The 18,926-nt window shown below is 39.9% G+C and overlaps 3 protein-coding genes across 4 annotated transcripts; 2 read left to right on the forward strand and 1 right to left on the reverse strand.

Moving 5' to 3' along the window:
• Positions 1 to 1,447: 1,447 nt before the first annotated feature.
• On the reverse strand, positions 1,448 to 3,316 carry fam43a (family with sequence similarity 43 member A). Of its 2 annotated transcripts, none has more exons than XM_079574729.1 (2): positions 3,242 to 3,316; positions 1,448 to 3,136 (listed from the first exon to the last, which is right to left on the reverse strand). In XM_079574729.1, the coding sequence occupies exon 2, from the start codon at positions 3,101 to 3,103 to the stop codon at positions 2,054 to 2,056; it is 1,050 nt and encodes a 349-aa protein (XP_079430855.1). In that variant the 5' UTR covers positions 3,104 to 3,136; positions 3,242 to 3,316; the 3' UTR covers positions 1,448 to 2,053. The 2 variants fall into 2 exon arrangements, with proteins under 2 accessions (XP_079430855.1, XP_079430856.1); XM_079574730.1 differs by having other exon boundaries at positions 1,448 to 3,133; positions 3,242 to 3,295.
• Positions 3,317 to 6,971: 3,655 nt separating this feature from the next.
• Positions 6,972 to 10,813, forward strand: lsg1 (large 60S subunit nuclear export GTPase 1). Its single transcript, XM_079574804.1, has 14 exons — positions 6,972 to 7,159; positions 7,326 to 7,452; positions 7,531 to 7,651; positions 7,737 to 7,823; positions 7,898 to 7,984; positions 8,125 to 8,185; positions 8,745 to 8,921; positions 9,005 to 9,334; positions 9,418 to 9,519; positions 9,587 to 9,757; positions 9,823 to 9,937; positions 10,009 to 10,088; positions 10,259 to 10,429; positions 10,518 to 10,813. Exons 1-14 carry the CDS (start codon positions 7,061 to 7,063, stop codon positions 10,695 to 10,697), a joined length of 1,908 nt encoding a protein of 635 aa, XP_079430930.1. The 5' UTR covers positions 6,972 to 7,060; the 3' UTR covers positions 10,698 to 10,813.
• A 576-nt stretch (positions 10,814 to 11,389) lies between these two features.
• On the forward strand, positions 11,390 to 14,659 carry tmem44 (transmembrane protein 44; the record flags this gene model as incomplete). Its single annotated transcript, XM_079575459.1, has 7 exons — positions 11,390 to 11,517; positions 11,609 to 11,735; positions 11,803 to 11,908; positions 12,008 to 12,165; positions 14,059 to 14,145; positions 14,237 to 14,404; positions 14,645 to 14,659. 7 exons carry the CDS (start codon positions 11,390 to 11,392, stop codon positions 14,657 to 14,659), a joined length of 789 nt encoding a protein of 262 aa, XP_079431585.1.
• Between the last annotated feature and the right edge of the window lie 4,267 nt (positions 14,660 to 18,926).

Consider the following 18,926-nt stretch of genomic DNA (forward strand, 5'->3'; position numbering starts at 1 on the left):
TGTAGTATAGAATATTTAATATCAATATCAAAATGTAATATTTTCTTACTCAGATCATTCAAGCATAAAAATGTATCAACAGTGACTTTAGGCCCGCGACCCACTTTTAGGTCCCGACCCAAGTTGAGAACCACTGGTTTATAAAACACAATAAATTGCTATTATTTCATTGTGCAAGAAAAGGGTGCTTAGAATAAACAAACATAAATAATAAAATTCATTTCTGACATTATGCTTTGTCTTTGTGCGCCAAAGATTCCCATTCTGAAGATGCTTTTCTGACCTTCATATTTTTATACATTTTCACAACATTAAATAAAAGTAGACATCCAGGCAAATCATTTATTTTTGCTGTTTTGTATGACTCATTCTTTGCCCGACACCAGCAAATCTCTCGCCATTATACAGCAAGAGGAAAAGAGTGTTAAAGGTGAATTTTAATGAGCTCACTCATATTATAACTCTCTATCATTTCCAAATTCAAAATATTTTTCAGGTATAATCAAAGCCGTGGCAACAAACCTCACTGAGATATTACACCATTAAAGGTCCTGAGTAGAAATCTGGGTCTGGGATTGAGATCTCCACGTCACTGCATTGACCAGTGAGTCAGTGATCATTTGCATAATAGAGTAGCTTTAACTGACCGTTAATCACATGCTCGTGATGTCATATCATTCTACAGGGACAGACAGGGCATGACAAGAAAAGAAGTATGTGTAGGTTTCCGACTATTTGAATTCTAACTTGAACACACATAAATGAACATTTTGTGATTATTAAGCTTTTGACAGTCCAGTTTTTACCACAGGCTGAAAAAGAATTACATTTTGACTATATGGTTTGAGGGTGTGGTTATTTTTTCTATACACTGTTTTTATTTTTACCTCAAAGTCTGAAATGGTGAATCATATTCATTTGTTGCAACACCAGAACACATGTGTTATTCAGGCACTTTGTTCGCAGGGAAATACTGCTACAGTGGAGTGGGGTGGCTGCATGAATACCACTGTGTTTCTATTGTTAAGCTTCTGTGTAGTATTTATGATTAAGTCAAAGTATTACTGAAAAATGTATTGTCAGATCTCACTTGAGTTGAGACATACTGAAATATGTGAATCTATGTGATTCATAAATCTGACGCAATTGTTGTATAAAGAATGGCCTTCAGTTGATTAATAGTTTGTTTAGTAAAAGTCAGCTTTGCACTAAATTGTTTCCATATGATACATTTATATAGCCTGGAGCTGGTGTGTGCTGGTCTATTGTTAACAATGAAACACTGGTGTAATGATAATGATAATGGTGGATCATTTCCGAGTTACCTTGCATTGAGATAGGAGCAGATGTATTTCTTTTATTCTAAGCAGAAGCCTAAGTAAACCTCTTTGACAGACAAGGCTTCAACAGACAGGGTTTCATATAATATCTCTTTATTGTTAGGTTTCTGAGGTTCACAAAACAAACCACATTTTCTCTTCTTTAAAAAATAACAAATGCATCTTTTATACAATAGTCTTTTGCACAGCAAAGATATAACACTTATGTTTCAGACAAACATAGCAGACAAATGTTTCATGGAGGCCAAAAGAATACTTTAACAACAGTGCAAAATCAAGCTGGCTGTAACTAAAGCATCCTAAAAATAAGGACGCCTTTAAGACAATAAAATCACAAACATTTGCATATTAAACGGAATGTTTTTATATCATGATGGTGACCAAAAGAGAAAAAAATAATGCAAAAATAGGATACGGTTGGTAAACATGCAAGGCTACAACAAATCCTCTTAAATAAAGGAGATGGATTTAGAGTTGGCCTATAGTGCATCCTAATGCGCGCTGGGATTTTGTCCGCTGGCCAACCCCATAAGCACGTGTCACTCTGAACTAAAACTCAACAGTCCAAACATGTTCGTATGTGGAGTTTTTTCTCCCTCCTGGTGCGTGGTTTAGGCACAAACGAGACAGACACAAACGTGGATGACAACACATGCACGGGCTGTTTCTTCTGGAACAGCTTGGCTCAGTATCAACAGCGCGCCAAGACTTCATTAATTTACCGACTTAATTAATTTGGCGACTTCCTGGACCTTCGATTCATCAAAACCATTTGAGATGTGAGGGGGCTCTTGGTTGCTTTCTATAGAGGACTCACTGCCCGTGCTTTCCCCAGACAGTAGTCGGGTCACCCTGAGGTCCGCTTTCAGAGACTGCACATCATTCCCAATGCTCATCTCTCCCAAGTCATTGATAATCTGAGTCAGTTCCTGTTTGCCATTGCAATCATTGTCCAAAATGTCTTCACATTCAAAGTGCATTGACTTCTCCTCCTCCTCCTCCCCAACCAGGTCCTCGGTGATGGAGCCCAACTTTGGAGCGCTGCGGCTGCGCTCAACCGGTGGTTTGTAATAACACTGTCCGTTCAGCAGCTTTCTGAGAGGCACCAGGGGGATGGTCTGCTCCCCTATCAGCTGTTGCTGCTGGTGCCGCGCATCGTCCCTGCGCTTTACTCTTTTAAACTCCGCCAAAGCAGTGGCTGAGGTCTGGTACAGCAGCAGTGCCATAGCTTTCGCCTTCTCTGGTTTGGATACAAGCACCGCATGGCAACGCAGCATCACCGCTTTGTGCTTCATCTCGTGTCTGTAAATCCATGCAAAGACCTTCGGCAGTCTCGGGTCTGCAACGCAGTAGGTAATCCTGTGTAATAAGTACAAGTGTCCTGGTCTGCGTGCCTTGTCGTCCATGTGTACCATACGGATGCCCTGCGAGCTGATGGTCAGTCTCATTTTGGTGCCGTTCTTTCCCATTTCACTTTTGGCCCAGATCTTGCTCACAGCCACATCCGTGCAGCCGTCCCCTTTGGACTGGATGGTGGTGGCGTTGCCCAAGTAAAGCACAGTGTACGTCGGATCCTCGCTGGTGATCTTCACCTTTTTTCTTTTTGACTTAAACATGCTTCCCACCCTGTTGAGCGCGCTCTCGGGGCACGATTTGGCGAAGGAGGTGAGCGCAGAGTAGTTGAGACTCACCGCATAGCCCTTCTGCTTGGACTGCTTGTCTTCCTCTATCAGGTCAAACTTATTCTTCTTCCAAGGCAGCATTTTAGACGTGTTTCCACTCAACAGCAACGTCTACTGAGAGAGAAAGAAAATAGGGTGTTGTTACTAGATCTAAAAGTGACGACTGTCAAGTCATTACTTCTCTACTCTAAGTGACATCTGAACGCAGAAGAATCGTACTTCATCTGTTCATCCACAGAGCTACTGTCCATTGTGTCTGCCTCCTCCTGTCACCGCTGAGAGTATACTGAGCGCTCAGGGAGGCGGTCCTCCTTAATTATATCGTGGAACAAACCATCAGAAGAACTGAAGGGGTGGAAGAGTCTACTCCTACCGAATAGTTCAGCCTGTGGACATGTCGTCACTATCCTCACAGGGGGGAAAAGGGAAAATTGTCTTTGGTGCTACCCAGCAAAGCAATCTCTACTCAAGGACACTGACTGTTGCTGCTCCTTTTGTCATCAGGACAATGAAACTGTCATCCACCTCTTTTGGAAATTGCCCGTTCACGGAGCTTTTTGGAAATACTTTATTTCATGCAAACTAATAGGCTATCCTTTGTAACTTTTCTCGTACACACGCTGATGTGCTTTTTTACGATCCTTGTAGCTCTCAACGAAAAGAAATAAGTGATTCATTTTTTGGTAAAATTTCAATTTCATAAATACATTCTTCTGCAAACCCCAAAGCTATTAAGACTCTTGATGCTTCCAACTTTTTAAAGTGCTGCTGCAAAGTGCTGTTTCTGTCTCTGAGTTTTGTTTTTGTGTTTATTTCTTTTTTGTAATTTTTTATTTTCAACCCCTGACATAAGTGTATAACTCCACTATTACTATTTATTATTATTATTATTATTATTATTATTATTATTATTATTATTATTATCATGATTATTGGTATTATTATTATTATTATAATCATGATTATTATTATTATTATTAATATTAGTAATATTATTATTAATATTAGTATTAATAATAATAATGATCATAATAAAAACAAAAAAAATATGTCTTGCAACTTTAGCAAATGCCCAATGGCATCAACAAAATAGGGGTGTCCATCTTAATAATCATAATCATAATCACCAACTCCCTGTACAAGAAGGGCCAAAGTCGCCTCCAGCTTCTGAGGAGACTGAGGTCCTTCAGAGTGAGCAGGCCTCTGCTCTGGACTTTTTATGACTCTGTGGTGGCCTCTGCTCTCCACTACGCTGCCGTGTGCTGGGCCCCGGGCAGCACAGAGCGGGACAAGAACAGACTGAACAAGCTGGTCAGGAGGGCCAGCTCCGTCCTGGGCTGCCCCCTGGACTCTGTGGAGGAGGTGAGGGACAGGAGGGTGTTAGCCAAGCTCACCTCCATCATGGACAACACCTCCCACCCACTGCACGGGACTGTAGAAGAGCTGTGCAGCTCTTATTTCTTTAAAATGCTTGTGTTTTTTTTTCCATTTCATTAGGACATTACGCTCTTGAGCAAAGATGCTTGTACCAGACATTTACCTGGATGCAGCCTTGCCTGCCATCTACTGGTCAAGAGAAGAACATCAGTAAATTTAGCTAAAATTTTACAAAGTAGAGGCTGGGGTAGTTCCGAAAATCATATTTTTCCCCCACCTCTTTTGCATAAATCACTATGAACTGCTTGAAACCTTTCCAAAAGTATCAAACATATAATCACTTTCTGGATTTTAACCCTTAAAATCCCAGTTTCAGTAAAAGTTTCATAAAGCTGAAACAAATTGTTTCACAAAAACACAAAAGTGAAATGATGTTTTTAATAATAAAATATAGAGACCTGGGGCTTTGTCTATTTTCAGAGCCTTGTTTGTGTCAAAGATAAGAATTAAAATGGATTCGACTGCATTTATAGTTTTTCTGTAGTGGACGGTTTTATTTGAAAATAGCAGCGGCTGAAACAGCCCCATTGACTTCCATTATAAACACATGTTTATCTTTGCTCTTCCAGAGCCGTTTAAAACTTAAATTTCATTTGAAAGAAAAGGATTGAAATTCAACATTTGTATTGTATTTCATCAGATTGGACCTTATTCCCATTGTAGGCACATCAATAAAATTACTGTAGCCTATTTGTTCCTCTAGAATAAAATGGAAATATGGCATTTGCAATGGGCTTTACCCTTTAATCTCGCTGAAATACTGCATAAAATCACTCAATCTGTGATATCAGGGTTTCATTAGAATATTATTTTTTTCACTCTGAGTTTATGTGATTACCGGAGGGCAGTTTTGTTGTGCAAAATTAGTAATTGGTAGTTGAAAGTGACCTCAACAAACACACAAACTTGGACTAAGACTTGCAGTGTGGATTTATTCACGTGTTCCTCTCAGGTTTACAAACATGTGCCTCATTTTCTGCTTCAAAACTAACAACTGATTGTGATGCTCCCCACTGATATTTTTTGGTGTCTAAGATTTCTAAACTGTAAAAATCACTCTGAACATTATCAAGAAATCACTTGAAATGTTAAAAGCATAAGCTACATAAATCTTATAGAACACACACAAGGCAAAATCATCTGTTTTTTGTGTGGAAAACTGTGAAATGCAGTGAATGTCATATTCAATTCCTTTTCTTCAAAATGAAATGCTGACATCACGGACACTGTATATACACATTTTTGTTGTATTGCAATGAGATTTCAAATGTGAAGTTTTATGGCAGAAAGGTCCCGTCTTCTGTCATGGCCCCATTATATTCTAATGGGAAAACACCATAATTCCATTCATTTTTTCACAACAATATGAACAAGGTCCAAACTGAAAAAATACAGCAAAAATGTCAAATCTGAATTTTGTTCTTCGAAATGAAATGCTGACATAATAAATTATAGGACTTGTATGGCGATAGGGGAGCAAAGAAGATTGGGAGTCATTAATGTGTCTACAAGAACATTTTGACATAAAGAATTGTCCACTAGCCTACAGGAAAACTACAAATGCTGTCAAATCAAAATTGGTCCTCAACACACATCCAAGTCTCTAAAAACAACCAAAGCCCCAGCCATCTGCTATTTATCATTCAGAAAATATTCAATTCAATGCATTTAAAAGGCTAAAATCCATAACATCATTGAATGTTTGGCAGTTTTGGAAAGACATCAAGTTGTTCAAGAGATTTGTGCAAAAAGAAGGTGCAAAAAGTATGTATTTTATGTGTGCATTTTTGCACACCAGGGTTGGCGAATGATGGAGAATTTAAGGATGACACAAAGGTTCTTCTTCTTCTTCTTCTTCTTCTTCTTCTTCTTCTTCTTCTTCTTCTTCTTCTTCTTCTTCTTCTTCTTCTTCTTCTTCTTCTTCTTCTTCTTCTTCCACTTCCTCTTCCCCTTCCTCTTCTTCTTCTTCTTCTTCTTCTTCTTCTTCTTCTTCTTCTTCTTCCACTTCCTCTTCCCCTTCCTCTTCTTCTTCTTCTTCTTCTTCTTCTTCATCTTCTTCTTCTTCTTCTTCTTCTTCTTCTTCTTCTTCTTCTTCTTCTTCCTCTTCCTCTTCTTTTTCTTCTTCTTCTTCTTCTTCTTCTTCTTCTTCTTCTTCTTCTCATTAGTATGATTATGATCATGATTATGAATATTATTATTAATAATAATGTTGTATCATCATATTTCTTATAATTTGGTACGTATTAGGAACTCTGTAATGCAGTTGTAGTTTCACCGGGGCGTATTTGACTACTGGACGACTGGAATATACCATATCACTGAAGTAAAGTTTAACATTTTTATAAACAGCTTTAAGCGCTTCATCCGTTAAGAATTTGTATCAACGTTTAAACGGTTATTTCTATTTTGTTTTCTATAGTCAACTGTCTGTAAAGTATATTCTGATCATGTATAATTTTAGCCTACATGCCTCCTCGTAATTACCGAACATGGTCTCTTCCGTTTCCGGTTTTTACGTCAACAACAGGTCGAAGACATGTGAGTTCGCTCCCCTCACCATTTTCAGTGTTTTGCGTGAATCTAAACCACATTACAGGCATAATGGGTAAAAAGAAAGCGTCTGGCGGTGGACTCGGTCGAGCGCTGATAAAAGATAGGCTTCAGTCTAGTCGGGGCAACAGAAGAGGAGACGCATCATGGGTAGGTCGCGCTGCTGCTGCTACTGCTACTCCTACTGCTACTACACCTACACCTACACCACTTTCTTTTTACATAGCGGTTGGTTTAGTGTATACCAAGACAAAGGGCAGTTAGTTGTAGATTGATTCAATTATATAGATGATACTGTAACTAATTGATTTTATAGCTTCACACAAGTGAGCTGAATGATGGATATGACTGGGGTAGGCTGAACCTGCAGTCAGTGACAGAGCAGAGCACTATGGATGAATTCCTCGCCACAGCAGAACTTGCAGGAACAGAGTTTGTGGCTGGTAAGTTAAATCTATATTTATAACAATAAAAATAAAATGATCATAATTCATCAAATGTAATCTTTTTCTTTTTCATAGAGAAACTCAACATCAAGTTCGTACCAGCAGAAGCAAGGGCAGGTTTATTAACTACTGAGGAGAAGAGCAGATTGAAGAAGTTGCATGAAGAAAATAAACATTTTCTCAGAATTCCTCGCCGGTAAGTCCATGAATAAAAATAATTATGATATGACTTGAAAATAGTTTCACGCTTAAACTGAGTTTAAAAAAAAAAAACATTTTAGACCCCAGTGGGATGAAAGTACAACTCCTGAAGCCCTGCAGATGGCTGAAAAAGACAGTTTCTTGGAGTGGAGACGAGAGCTTGCCGAGTATGTATTTAGGATTTATTTTTTTATTTTTTTTATTTTGTTGAAAGAACACACAATTAACATTTATTTTCAAGGCTGGAAGAGGAGCAGAAGCTAATTCTCACCCCTTTCGAGAGGAACTTGGAGTTTTGGAGACAGCTCTGGAGAGTTATAGAAAGAAGGTAAGTCAACAGTCTACCTCTACACTTGACAAGAAAAAGCATGTGTAGCTTTTGAACTGGTCTGCATATGTGTTCGGGTCTGACCCAATACAGTAGAACATGCCTGAAATGACACATTGTTTATATTTATATTTCTTTAGTGATGTCATAGTTCAAATAGTTGATGCCAGGAACCCACTGCTGTTCAGATGTCCTGATCTTGTAAGTAATATTATGTTTTTGTTTGTTTTTTCCATGTAGTCCTAGCCTGGCTTACGCCAGACTAAAATCACAAGTGATATTTAGTCTGGGGACCACCAATTCATTTTCTCGTAGGAGAGGTGTGGTTTACGGGGCGCTACGAATGTCTATCATGCATCTGAACGTAGCCACAGCCAATCGTATCATCGTATCTGATGACGTATGACGTACCCGCTGTAAACTTTCGAGCTAAACTATTTAGAACACGGCCTAAAACTTGATCGAAAAATAGTGTCGCGTCTGCTGCTGTCATGTTTGATCCGTAAATACACTTTTTTTTTTTTTTTTTAATCCGTAAATAAACTAGAAGCTTCCGCATATCGAATAGCGCATCATCATCTTGCCGTCCCTTCTGTGATTGGTTCCCAAATCCATGCGAAAATTTCGGCCATGGTCCCCAGGCCGTTGTGCAGTTCGAAATGATTCGAGCGCACACAGCAGCATGGCGTTAGCCAGGTTAATGTAGTCCTACATTTGCAATATAAATCTGAAATTGTACCACTTTCTTGGTTTTATGCAGGAGTCCTACGTTAGTGAGGTCTCAAAAGACAAGTTGAACATGCTTTTAATTAACAAAGCAGATCTGCTGACCAGGAAGCAGAGAAAAGCCTGGGCAAGGCATTTTGAAAAAGAAGGATTGAAGGCAGTTTTCTGGTCTGCTTTGGCTGAAAGTAATCGATTAGACGCTGAGGAAAAGGTAAGTGATATGTCAAGTAAAATAAATGTTTTACCCTCAAAGTCATTGACTAAATAAAACAGAACATGTTGGTCTTTTCACAGGGGATTGAAATTGAGGATGCAGATAATGGAGAAAGTGATCTTGAAGAGGAAACTCAAGCTGATTTAAATCAAGTTAAAGAAATGGAACAACAGGATAGTGATGTAGAAGTGACCAGTACAGAGGAGGAAGAGGTTAACAACGTGACTGTTGCTGATGAGGACTGGCAGACATGCTCAGAGGATGAGGAAGATGAAGATGAAGGAGCTTCGTCAAATAAATCCACCTTCCATAACTCCAGCCGTCTGCTGCACAAAGATGATCTGCTGGCTGTGTTCAAGTCTGTTCACAGTGGGCGCCGTTGCAAAGAAGGACAACTAACTGTGGGGCTGGTGTGTAAATACTCAGCCGTGTAAAAGCTTTGTATGGTTGTAACAGCTGACAAGTGACAAATGTAATATTTTTGTTTTCCAAGGTCGGTTATCCCAATGTAGGAAAGAGTTCTACTATAAACACTATATTAAGAAACAAAAAGGTCTCAGTTTCAGCAACTCCTGGTCACACAAAGCACTTTCAGGTAATGATTCTAAATTATTTGTTATTATTAAAGACATTTTGACATTTCAAACCCTGTTGTTTTGCAGACACTGTATGTAGAGCCAGGCTTGTGTCTGTGCGACTGCCCTGGTCTAGTCATGCCCTCTTTTGTTTCCACCAAAGCAGAGATGATCTGCTCTGGGATTCTACCAATTGACCAAATGAGGGACCATGTCCCTGCTGTGTCCCTTATATCCTTTAATAATTTCTTTTGTTTAGTAAGATTAATAATATAGTTGATGATATTTAAAGTTCAGTTCTTAACACATTGAACGTGTGTCAGAGAATACCCCGTTATGTACTCGAAGGAACCTATGGTGTTAACATCATCCGACCGCGAGAAGATGAAGATCCTGACAGACCACCAACCTCTGAAGAACTTCTTACAGCTTACGGATGTACGACTGATCTACAGTATGTGAGAAACCACCTGAACATAGTCCTTGATTATTGAACATACTCATTTCAGACATGAGAGGCTTCATGACATCACATGGCCAACCTGACCAGCCGAGATCTGCACGCTACATTCTTAAGGATTATGTCAGTGTAAGTTTACATCCAGACCTCACACCTCGCTCACATCTTTGATGTTTTTTGTGTACTAGGAATTTAAAACAGACAGGAAAATTAACTGTGTAAATAGCTTGATCTTAACGTTGAGACAGTCAATTTTCACTTTGAAACTTGAATAACTCTTCTTATTCTCTGGTTTCCAGGGTAAGATCCTATACTGTCTCCCACCACCAAATATAAACCCTAAGAATTTTCAGCCACAGCACAGCAGCTTTCAGATAGATCTCGACCAATGTGACAATTCCACAATTAAAAACAAAAGTCAGAAAATCAGAAGGATTGAAAACGTGGTAGATAAGACCTTTTTCCATCAGGTAAGTTTTAGTTACAGATTTGTGTTTATGTTTAATCACATACACATGTGTATACTATATGTATATGAATATTTTTGTATTTTTTCAGGCAAATGTACGGGCATTGTCCAAAGGAGTTCAGTCGATCATGGGCTACAAACCAGGAAGTGGACCTGTTGGACCTACGCAGGTGGGAGCAGATGCGACTGCGGGAAAGCCCTGGAAAAAACACGGAAACCGAAATAAGAAGGAGAAAGTCAGACGGATCACCAAGCATCTGGATGCTTAAATTGTATTACAAATTGAATTTAAAGTTTAACATTGTATAAACTGATTAATCCTGGCAGAATAATGAAAATGAATTGTTGCTTTACGTGCCCAGTATGTTTTATACATCTCACACAATAATTAAATATATCTGCCTTGTAATCTACAAATTATATTGAGTTGTTTTTAACTTATTGGTTTTCTCATTTTTATCTAATCTATGGTTTGTTGCTCTAATGAAAAAGTTCATTTTTACTGTTTTTAGATTGCATTCACAATTACATTCTTTTTTTTAAGCAAACCCCAATGCAGTAAATCTATAGGACTATCTCTCTAATCTAAACACTGAGATTAGTTAGGCCTATGTTAGATTATGTAGCCCAATTTGTCTTTTCAATATTCAACCAACTGATTGATTACGGTTCCTTATGTGTGTGTAAAGTCAATAAAACTCCAAAGCAGTTAATAAATATTTAGGATCATGAGGATGTCAGTCAGTATAATAGGTATTAATAGGCCTATTTCTTCTTATCCCAATTTACATTTCCATTCGTTAACGCTTAGAAGTAATTTGCATAAAGCAGGTGAGTGAGCTCCTCCCACAGATGCCTGAACGCCCGCCGGACCTGAAAATCTCTTTAAATACAGACTAATATTTTCATCCTTTTGCATATATATACATTTTTTCAAAGCTGGTGAAAGACAGTCTTTGACATGCCTTCACTTGCAACTTTTTGGGAAGACTCCGTTACGTGCTTTACTTCGGACACAGGAGGCAAACTTTGTAGCGCTATCGCACTCGGGACGATTTCAGGGTTGCTTCTTTTGTTGGCGCACGCTGCGTAAGTGGCACAGGCTCCGAGCTTTTCTTGTGTCTGAAGAAGTGTCGTTGACCGTAAAGTAGCCTCCTATATATTATTGATTTTTTTCAAGGTTGGGCCACGAGAGATGCAGGTATCAATTGGAAAGTGGGAGAGAAGCTACGACATCCCTCTACTGCCTCCTGGGTAACATTTGTAGCACAATTGGAGCCATTCTTTCCAGGCAGCTACATCTCCAGGTGAGATCTAAATAAACGCACTTCATGAGTAAAGACATTTTTACTTCCACCTGTGCTTTGTGCATAGGTTGTTATGGCAGCCATTTCTGCTGCAATGGATGCTGTGTCTTTCATTATTCAGTGCATTCCAGTATGTTTCTGTAGGAACTCAAAAGCAGGTATGGAGATGTCAAGTGTCAATGGTATGGTATGGTGACATACACTTTTGAAGAACCACTGGAGACAAAATGGTTATGGTGACCAAGATATAAGACTACTGTGTTTTGTTCCAGAGAGGATAAAAAGAGCAAGGCGAAGGCGAAGAAGACAGCATCTCTTTGAGCTCTGTGTATTGATGATGGTCACTGGAGGATTTCTCAAAGTTGGGCTGAGTCATTTTGAAATGGATAAGACTCCTATACGCAGGAGACTTCTCCAGGCCATAATGGAAGTAAGTGCCCCAAGCACATGTTAAACAAAACAAAACATATTTGAACACGTGGTCTATCAAAAATAATCATTTATTTATTCACTTTTGCAGTTAAGAGTCAAGTGGTGACTATTGAATGGATGTTGAAATCATTTTATGGTCTGACCCTTGCATTCTTTCGGTTGCTACCCCTTACCTCTCAACAAGAAAGGCCAGAGCTACCGGGTTATGTGGTGTTGACAAACATCTAAACAAAATCTCAGAAACTATACAAAGCAACTTAAATTGTTTCAAATTTATTAGACACTAAATTCCAAACCGAACCGCCCTCCTGTGCGTGCATGCTATGATATTCCCACATATGTCATACTGCATGACAGCAGGGGGCCCAGGCCGCTTCCTCAGCCACTAAACGCATCAGGTCATTATACAACCAAACCATAAAGATTATGGACAAGAAGCCAATCTGCTTCCATCACTGCAATATTCTGCAGAAGCATACATTGTTAAGCTTTGAAAGCTTTTGTGATTTATATTTTCTGAAACTAACTTTCAAATGTCTGTGAGTTAGTGAGGGGGTGTGTGAGTTAGTGAGGGGGTGTGTGAGTTAGGGAAGGGGTGTGTGCGTTAGGGAAGGGGTGTGTGAGTTAGTGAAGGGGTGTGTGAGTTAGTGAGGGGGTGTGTGAGTTAGGGAAGGGGTGTGTGAGTTAGTGAGGGGGTGTGTGAGTTAGGGAAGGGGTGTGTGAGTTAGTGAGGGGGTGTGTGAGTTAGGGAAGGGGTGTGTGAGTTAGTGAGGGGGTGTGTGAGTTAGGGAAGGGGTGTGTGAGTTAGTGAGGGGGTGTGTGAGTTAGGGAAGGGGTGTGTGAGTTAGGGAAGGGGTGTGTGAGTTAGTGAGGGGGTGTGTGCGTTAGGGAAGGGGTGTGTGAGTTAGTGAGGGGGTGTGTGAGTTAGGGAAGGGGTGTGTGAGTTAGTGAGGGGGTGTGTGAGTTAGGGAAGGGGTGTGTGAGTTAGTGAGGGGGTGTGTGAGTTAGGGAAGGGGTGTGTGAGTTAGTGAGGGGGTGTGTGAGTTAGGGAAGGGGTGTGTGAGTTAGTGAGGGGGTGTGTGAGTTAGGGAAGGGGTGTGTGAGTTAGGGGAGGGGTGTGTGAGTTAGGGAAGGGGTGTGTGCGTTAGGGAAGGGGTGTGTGAGTTAGTGAAGGGGTGTGTGAGTTAGTGAGGGGGTGTGTGAGTTAGTGAGGGGGTGTGTGAGTTAGTGAAGGGGTGTGTGAGTTAGTGAAGGGGTGTGTGAGTTAGTGAGGGGGTGTGTGAGTTAGTGAGGGGGTGTGTGAGTTAGTGAAGGGGTGTGTGAGTTAGTGAGGGGGTGTGTGAGTTAGTGAGGGGGTGTGTGAGTTAGGGAAGGGGTGTGTGCGTTAGGGAAGGGGTGTGTGCGTTAGGGAAGGGGTGTGTGCGTTAGTGAGGGGGTGTGTGAGTTAGTCAGGGGGTGTGTGAGTTAGGGAAGGGGTGTGTGCGTTAGGGAAGGGGTGTGTGAGTTAGGGAAGGGGTGTGTGAGTTAGGGAAGGCGTGTGTGCGTTAGGGAAGGGGTGTGTGAGTTAGTGAGGGGGTGTGTGCGTTAGTGAGGGGGTGTGTGAGTTAGTGAGGGGGTGTGTATGTTGACGGTGGGGTTAAAGTTTGAGTGTGTGTGTAACGTTTGTATATATCCGGAGGGATGGGAAGGTGTGCCTGGCGTATTGTTTTAAATGTTGTAATCTGTAAAGCACTTTGCGATACATTTCGGTATGAAAAGCTCTTTATAAATAAAGTTTGATTGATTGATAAATGAATAAATAAAATAAGGATGGGTCCAATGCACTTTTCAAATTTTCTTACTGGGAAAAAGTAGTACACCTAAAGGTTAATGTTTTTCTGTTTTTCAACAGAACAACTCTGATATACTTGGTTATGTTCTTGGAATCCTATCCTTTATCATAGCCTATACATCGAAATTTCCATCATTATACAGAGCCGTAAGTTACAGACATGTTTGTTTATTTTATTTTTCATTTGATGTTTGTCTGATTTTAAGTATATAACAAATATGACTTTGTGTTTTACTAGTACACTAAACAACTAACCAGAGCCCAGGTGTTTTCTTCAGTGCTGTGCTCACTCGCTGCTGTATGCTATGCCTCTGCATTGCTGCTTTACGACTACAGCTATGCATTCATTTGGAGAGCACTGCCATGGCTGCTGTCCGCTGTATTGTGTGCCATTATGGACCTTCTCGTATCCTTTCACAGAAAATGTCATTTTTGTATTCTCAAAATGGCCACTAGATGTTGCTAAACATACAACTGGTAGGTTGTGCTCATAACTTCATGAGATTCCCAGAACAACAACATATTGTAGAATACCCTTCAAAGAAGCATCATCTGAGTCTTCTGTTATTGTAAGAATTAAGTATTAGTATTATTATTATGTATTGTGCCTTTGCCCTTTAAATCACGGGAGCTCTGCTCGTGGCAGTGGATTGTAGCTTAATCCCAGTCTGTCTATAGTGAGTAGTTGGACCCAACTATTTTCCTTAGCTTACCGATTGCAAGAAACGTTACACAAACAACTGCTCGGTAGCCGGCAGCCAAATAACAGATTGAATAGAGGTGAGGAAGGATATAATGATTGCATCCTCTACTAGCCACAAAAAGTGGTGTTTGATCTAGAGCAGCAAAATGTGAGAGTCAGGAAAACAACCTGTAAATGAATAGATGCTTTCACTTTTTAAAGTGTGACCTTAAATCTACTTTTTAAGCTTGTTCTCATTCATTTTTGCAAGAAAATGACAGCTTTTCAAGATCATGTGGTGTTCTCTCAAGACACTGAGAGGCTTCTGGGAGAGTCAGCTATCACTTTTAAAGAGAGAACCAACATAGCGAAAATTCACTCATCGCCACACATTGAAGTAATTACATTTCTGCTTAAGTCCTTTGAAATATTGTACCAAGTGCACCTAGTCGTTTATCTGTTTACTTCCATGTTTAGAAGAAAAATGCTGAGAGGGTGACTGGTACAGATGGTTACTTGCATGTCAATGGTCCATCTGAAAGGAAAGTAAGTATTATACAGTATTATGTAATAGGATCAAAATGTAAATAATCCACACCTTGTATTGTGCAGTAATCCTTGTTACCAATAGGGCCCTATACAGTTGAATGTGTTCAGAGCACCGAAAAAGGAGGGTGACATTTCCAAAAACTGTGTGCAAGAGATAAATCAGGATAGTTTCTTTTCCTCTGACACTTCATTTGACTCATCCTCTGTCGTCAGCTCAGATCTAGAGGTGAGTGTGTTTGTGTTTTTTTTCCCCCTAGTCTTAAAATGTCTGTTATGGCCATAGACTGTATATGGCACTAGAGACAAACTGAAATGGCTTATTATTCATTTACTCATTTAGAGTGGGGGGGTGATGGTGCAAGCAGCTTCTGAACGAAGAATATAAGTTTTCTATACGTATGCATTGCACATGTAATAATACATGAAAAAACAACATCTGCTTTGCTTCCAAGTTCAGATTCCACTGGGGGTTTATTTTGTAAAGTTGGCTAAAAACCTGGTAACGCTCACAAAATGACTGTAATCATTTTATATTACATTTTGTATGGAGTTTTATGGCCTCAAAGACTGTCCTTTCTTCAACAGTGATCGTGGTTGTATGACGAACTTTTAAACATCCCTCCAGTATTGTATTTTATGATGAGCTAGAAATAAAAGAGTATACATTTCAATCATTCTTTGTGCTAATGACATGTTTCCAAAGTAAATTTGGGGAAACTTTCTGCCCAACCAATGGCCAGTATGTTCTTTGCTGAGGCTGTGCTGTTTGACTGTTGCAAGAGAGGAAACAAAGCAAGGTTATAATTTATGTCTTGCCTCAACTGTAATTCAACTGAAGCAGACTGTATTTTTGTTAAACTCCGTAGTAAAGTGTTTGACTGAATTACAGAAAATGATAAAGTTTAAATTTATGCTTAAAGGTGCATTATGAATTATTATTATGAATATTATAAAAAAGTTGATATTTGTGCAAACTGTATTTGACCTTGTAGTAACCCAGCGGCTGTATAAGTGGTCAGCATGGTGCCTTTACTTTCCATCACAGTGGTCTCTAGGATGCTCCAGAATAAATTGTTTGGAAGGTTTTCTCCGCTTGCTAGAGCGTCCTAGTGACCACTGTAATCGAAAGTAAAGGTGCCGTCCTGTCCACTTATACAGCTGCTGGGTGACAACAAGTTCAAATACACACAAAAAACTTTACATAAAAAGTTGCATAATGCATCTTTAAGGTTAAGGTTTACTTTGTTGTCCCTGTAGGGAAGTTTGTCCTCTGCATTTGACCCGTCGATGCCACTGGGGCAGCCCCTAATGAGCAGGGGACCCGGAATGTAGAGCCAGGCTGATGGTCAGTATCACCTGACTGGAGCATTCGCCTATTGTACATTTTTTCAGTGGCAGGGGTAACCGGAGTACCCGGAGGAAACCTACATGGACACGGGGAGAACATGCAAACTCCACACAGAAAGGCCCCGTCCTGGTGGTGAAGCACAGGCACTAACCTCTGCGCCACCATCCCCCTGTTGAGAAACTTGTCCCCGGCCTTTGATCCAGCAACAAGACCTCAGACCCTTCAATGCTTTAACACATGAAATTATTGTTATTTATTTCATAGAAGCGAACAGAATTTGGAGGTTTTCTGCACTTGTAGTCCTTTCTTAGCCCTTTATTTTTAAGCCCTATTTACTTTTAATTTTGCCCAAATTATATGTCTTTATGACCTTCTGACAAGACAGCTCGAGACTCCCCTGCAATTCCAGGCGCCCACTCTAGGGGAGATATTTTTTGTTTTTGTTTATTTTAACAGTTCAAACTACAGATAAAGCAGTCAAAGACCTGTGAATCATTTTTCATGGGATAGGCACATATAAGCTTTATTCTTTTATTACATTCAGCTTTATTGCTTCAGCCCACTCCATAACTGTGTAGTTCTGAAAGAAAAATTAACGTAAACTGCTCAAAATGAACTATATCTAACTAACTAAAAGCACTTTTGTTGTGAACATTAACCAAAACTATGTAATGGGAAACAAAATGCCCCAAAGGTGTCACAACAGATGAATGTTTAATCTGAAGCACTCTAGGTGATTACTTGACAGTTGGTCAAAGCAGCTCTTTGGACTTTTACTTGACAAATGAAGCTTAGATGCTGTTAATGAGTTCTTGACCTGAAGTAAAGTTGGAGACTGCCCAAACACTCTGAGCAGGGAAGGAATTGTTTGAGATTTGCCATGTGTCCCAATTGTTTTGTTATAAAAGTTTTGATTAAAGACCTAGCCAGGGCTGGGTCAGTCTACCGAGGAAGTCTGTAAAAAGGAGGTCCATAATAAGACTGTAGCTACCCCTGATATTTTAGGACTTGTACTCCTGTGCTGCTGGCCTGAGGCTTAAGAGTTTACCGCTAACGTGTTGCACTCATTACACTAGTCACAATGGAATAAGAATGGATTTTCATAATTTCTCTTCAGTTTTTTTTAAAATCTACTAATAATCACAAACAAACGCTACAAGATTATACAATGTGAATATTTTCATCTCCATGTTGACCAGTAATGGACCAGAGCAGTTATGTACATTGTATGTACATTAATCATGACTAATTTAGCTGTGTTTTATGCAGATTTAAGTCACTCTTGTAACATGCTGACAGTAGTCCTCTAGTGATATCCACTCACACATTGTGGAACATAAGTACACAATGTGCCTGTGCTTTGAGTGACTTGTGTCAAGGGAAAAGTCCTATACATATAAGATTTCCTTCCTTTCTGGCACATTTTTTCATTTAATCCTGGTACTCTCTGTCTTCCAGTGGGATTTTGAAGAGGCAAACATCACATGGGGTGAACCCGCTGCTGTTCAACAGAAGAATGGCAAGTTTTCATTCCATGAGTGGCAAAGCATCCCTTTAACAAATGAGCACGAGACAAATATATGATCATTAAATAAAATAAGCTGGTAAAATGGTATTCTTTTTTAATTATTTGACGCCACTAGCTGTCTGGTTACAGTTAAAAGATGCAATACCTCTAAGGTATGATTGTAATTCTGCTGTCTTATAAATTGCCCAGTAAACTTCCTGTATTTTCCTTCTTGTCCTGAGTTATCAGGGCATGACTGGGATAAGAGCTGGAGCCAATAACTGGCAGACTAGACGGCCGGTGCTCATTCAGTCCTGTTATCTTTTAGACCTTTGCCCATCTGCAGCTTGAGCTCCATAAAGCCATGGCCAGGAACTAGTGCATTTTTAACCAAGGGGCTTCCGAGAGCATGATAATTGAACAATAAAACTGATTAGAGCAAGATGGTCGTGCACACCACACCCTATTATTTCCTTTTCTGTGACATGTCACCAAGCCATGTTCTAAGAGAACCAGTGTGGCGATAACCTAACATCAGACATGAAATACAGCACTACGTCATTGCTTAATGCTTACCTTACAGAAAACCTTTGCCGGGGTCATAACCCAGATTTCATAATGGTAATATTTTATCTCTGTGGGTTAAGAGCAGTCCATCTTGTACAGAGTACTTTGTGCTGGTTCAAAAAAGCGCTAAAGTCAGTCTTAGGTCATTGTAAATGCTGACCCAGCATGGCTTAAAATCAGGTTCTCCGTCATCCATGTCCCTTCTGGGACCACACAAAGAAAACTGACTTCTGTGTTGCCCATGGAATTGTTTGCAGAGGTGTGGGACAGCTCGG

The sequence above is a fragment of the Gobius niger genome, assembly GCF_951799975.1.
Source record: "Gobius niger genome assembly, chromosome: 17".
NCBI classification, from domain to species: Eukaryota; Metazoa; Chordata; class Actinopteri; order Gobiiformes; family Gobiidae; genus Gobius; species Gobius niger.

What these genes read in the sequence shown, in the direction of transcription:
- fam43a (XM_079574729.1), bottom strand. Translation starts at nt 3,103, where the DNA reads ATGCTGCCTTGGAAGAAGAATAAGTTTGACCTGATAGAGGAAGACAAG.
- lsg1 (XM_079574804.1), top strand. Translation starts at nt 7,061, where the DNA reads ATGGGTAAAAAGAAAGCGTCTGGCGGTGGACTCGGTCGAGCGCTGATA. An exon ending in GATTAGACGCTGAGGAAAAG is followed by an intron (nt 8,922 to 9,004) that starts GTAAGTGATATG and finishes GTCTTTTCACAG; the next exon opens with GGGATTGAAATTGAGGATGC. An exon ending in ACTTCTTACAGCTTACGGAT is followed by an intron (nt 9,938 to 10,008) that starts GTACGACTGATC and finishes TACTCATTTCAG; the next exon opens with ACATGAGAGGCTTCATGACA.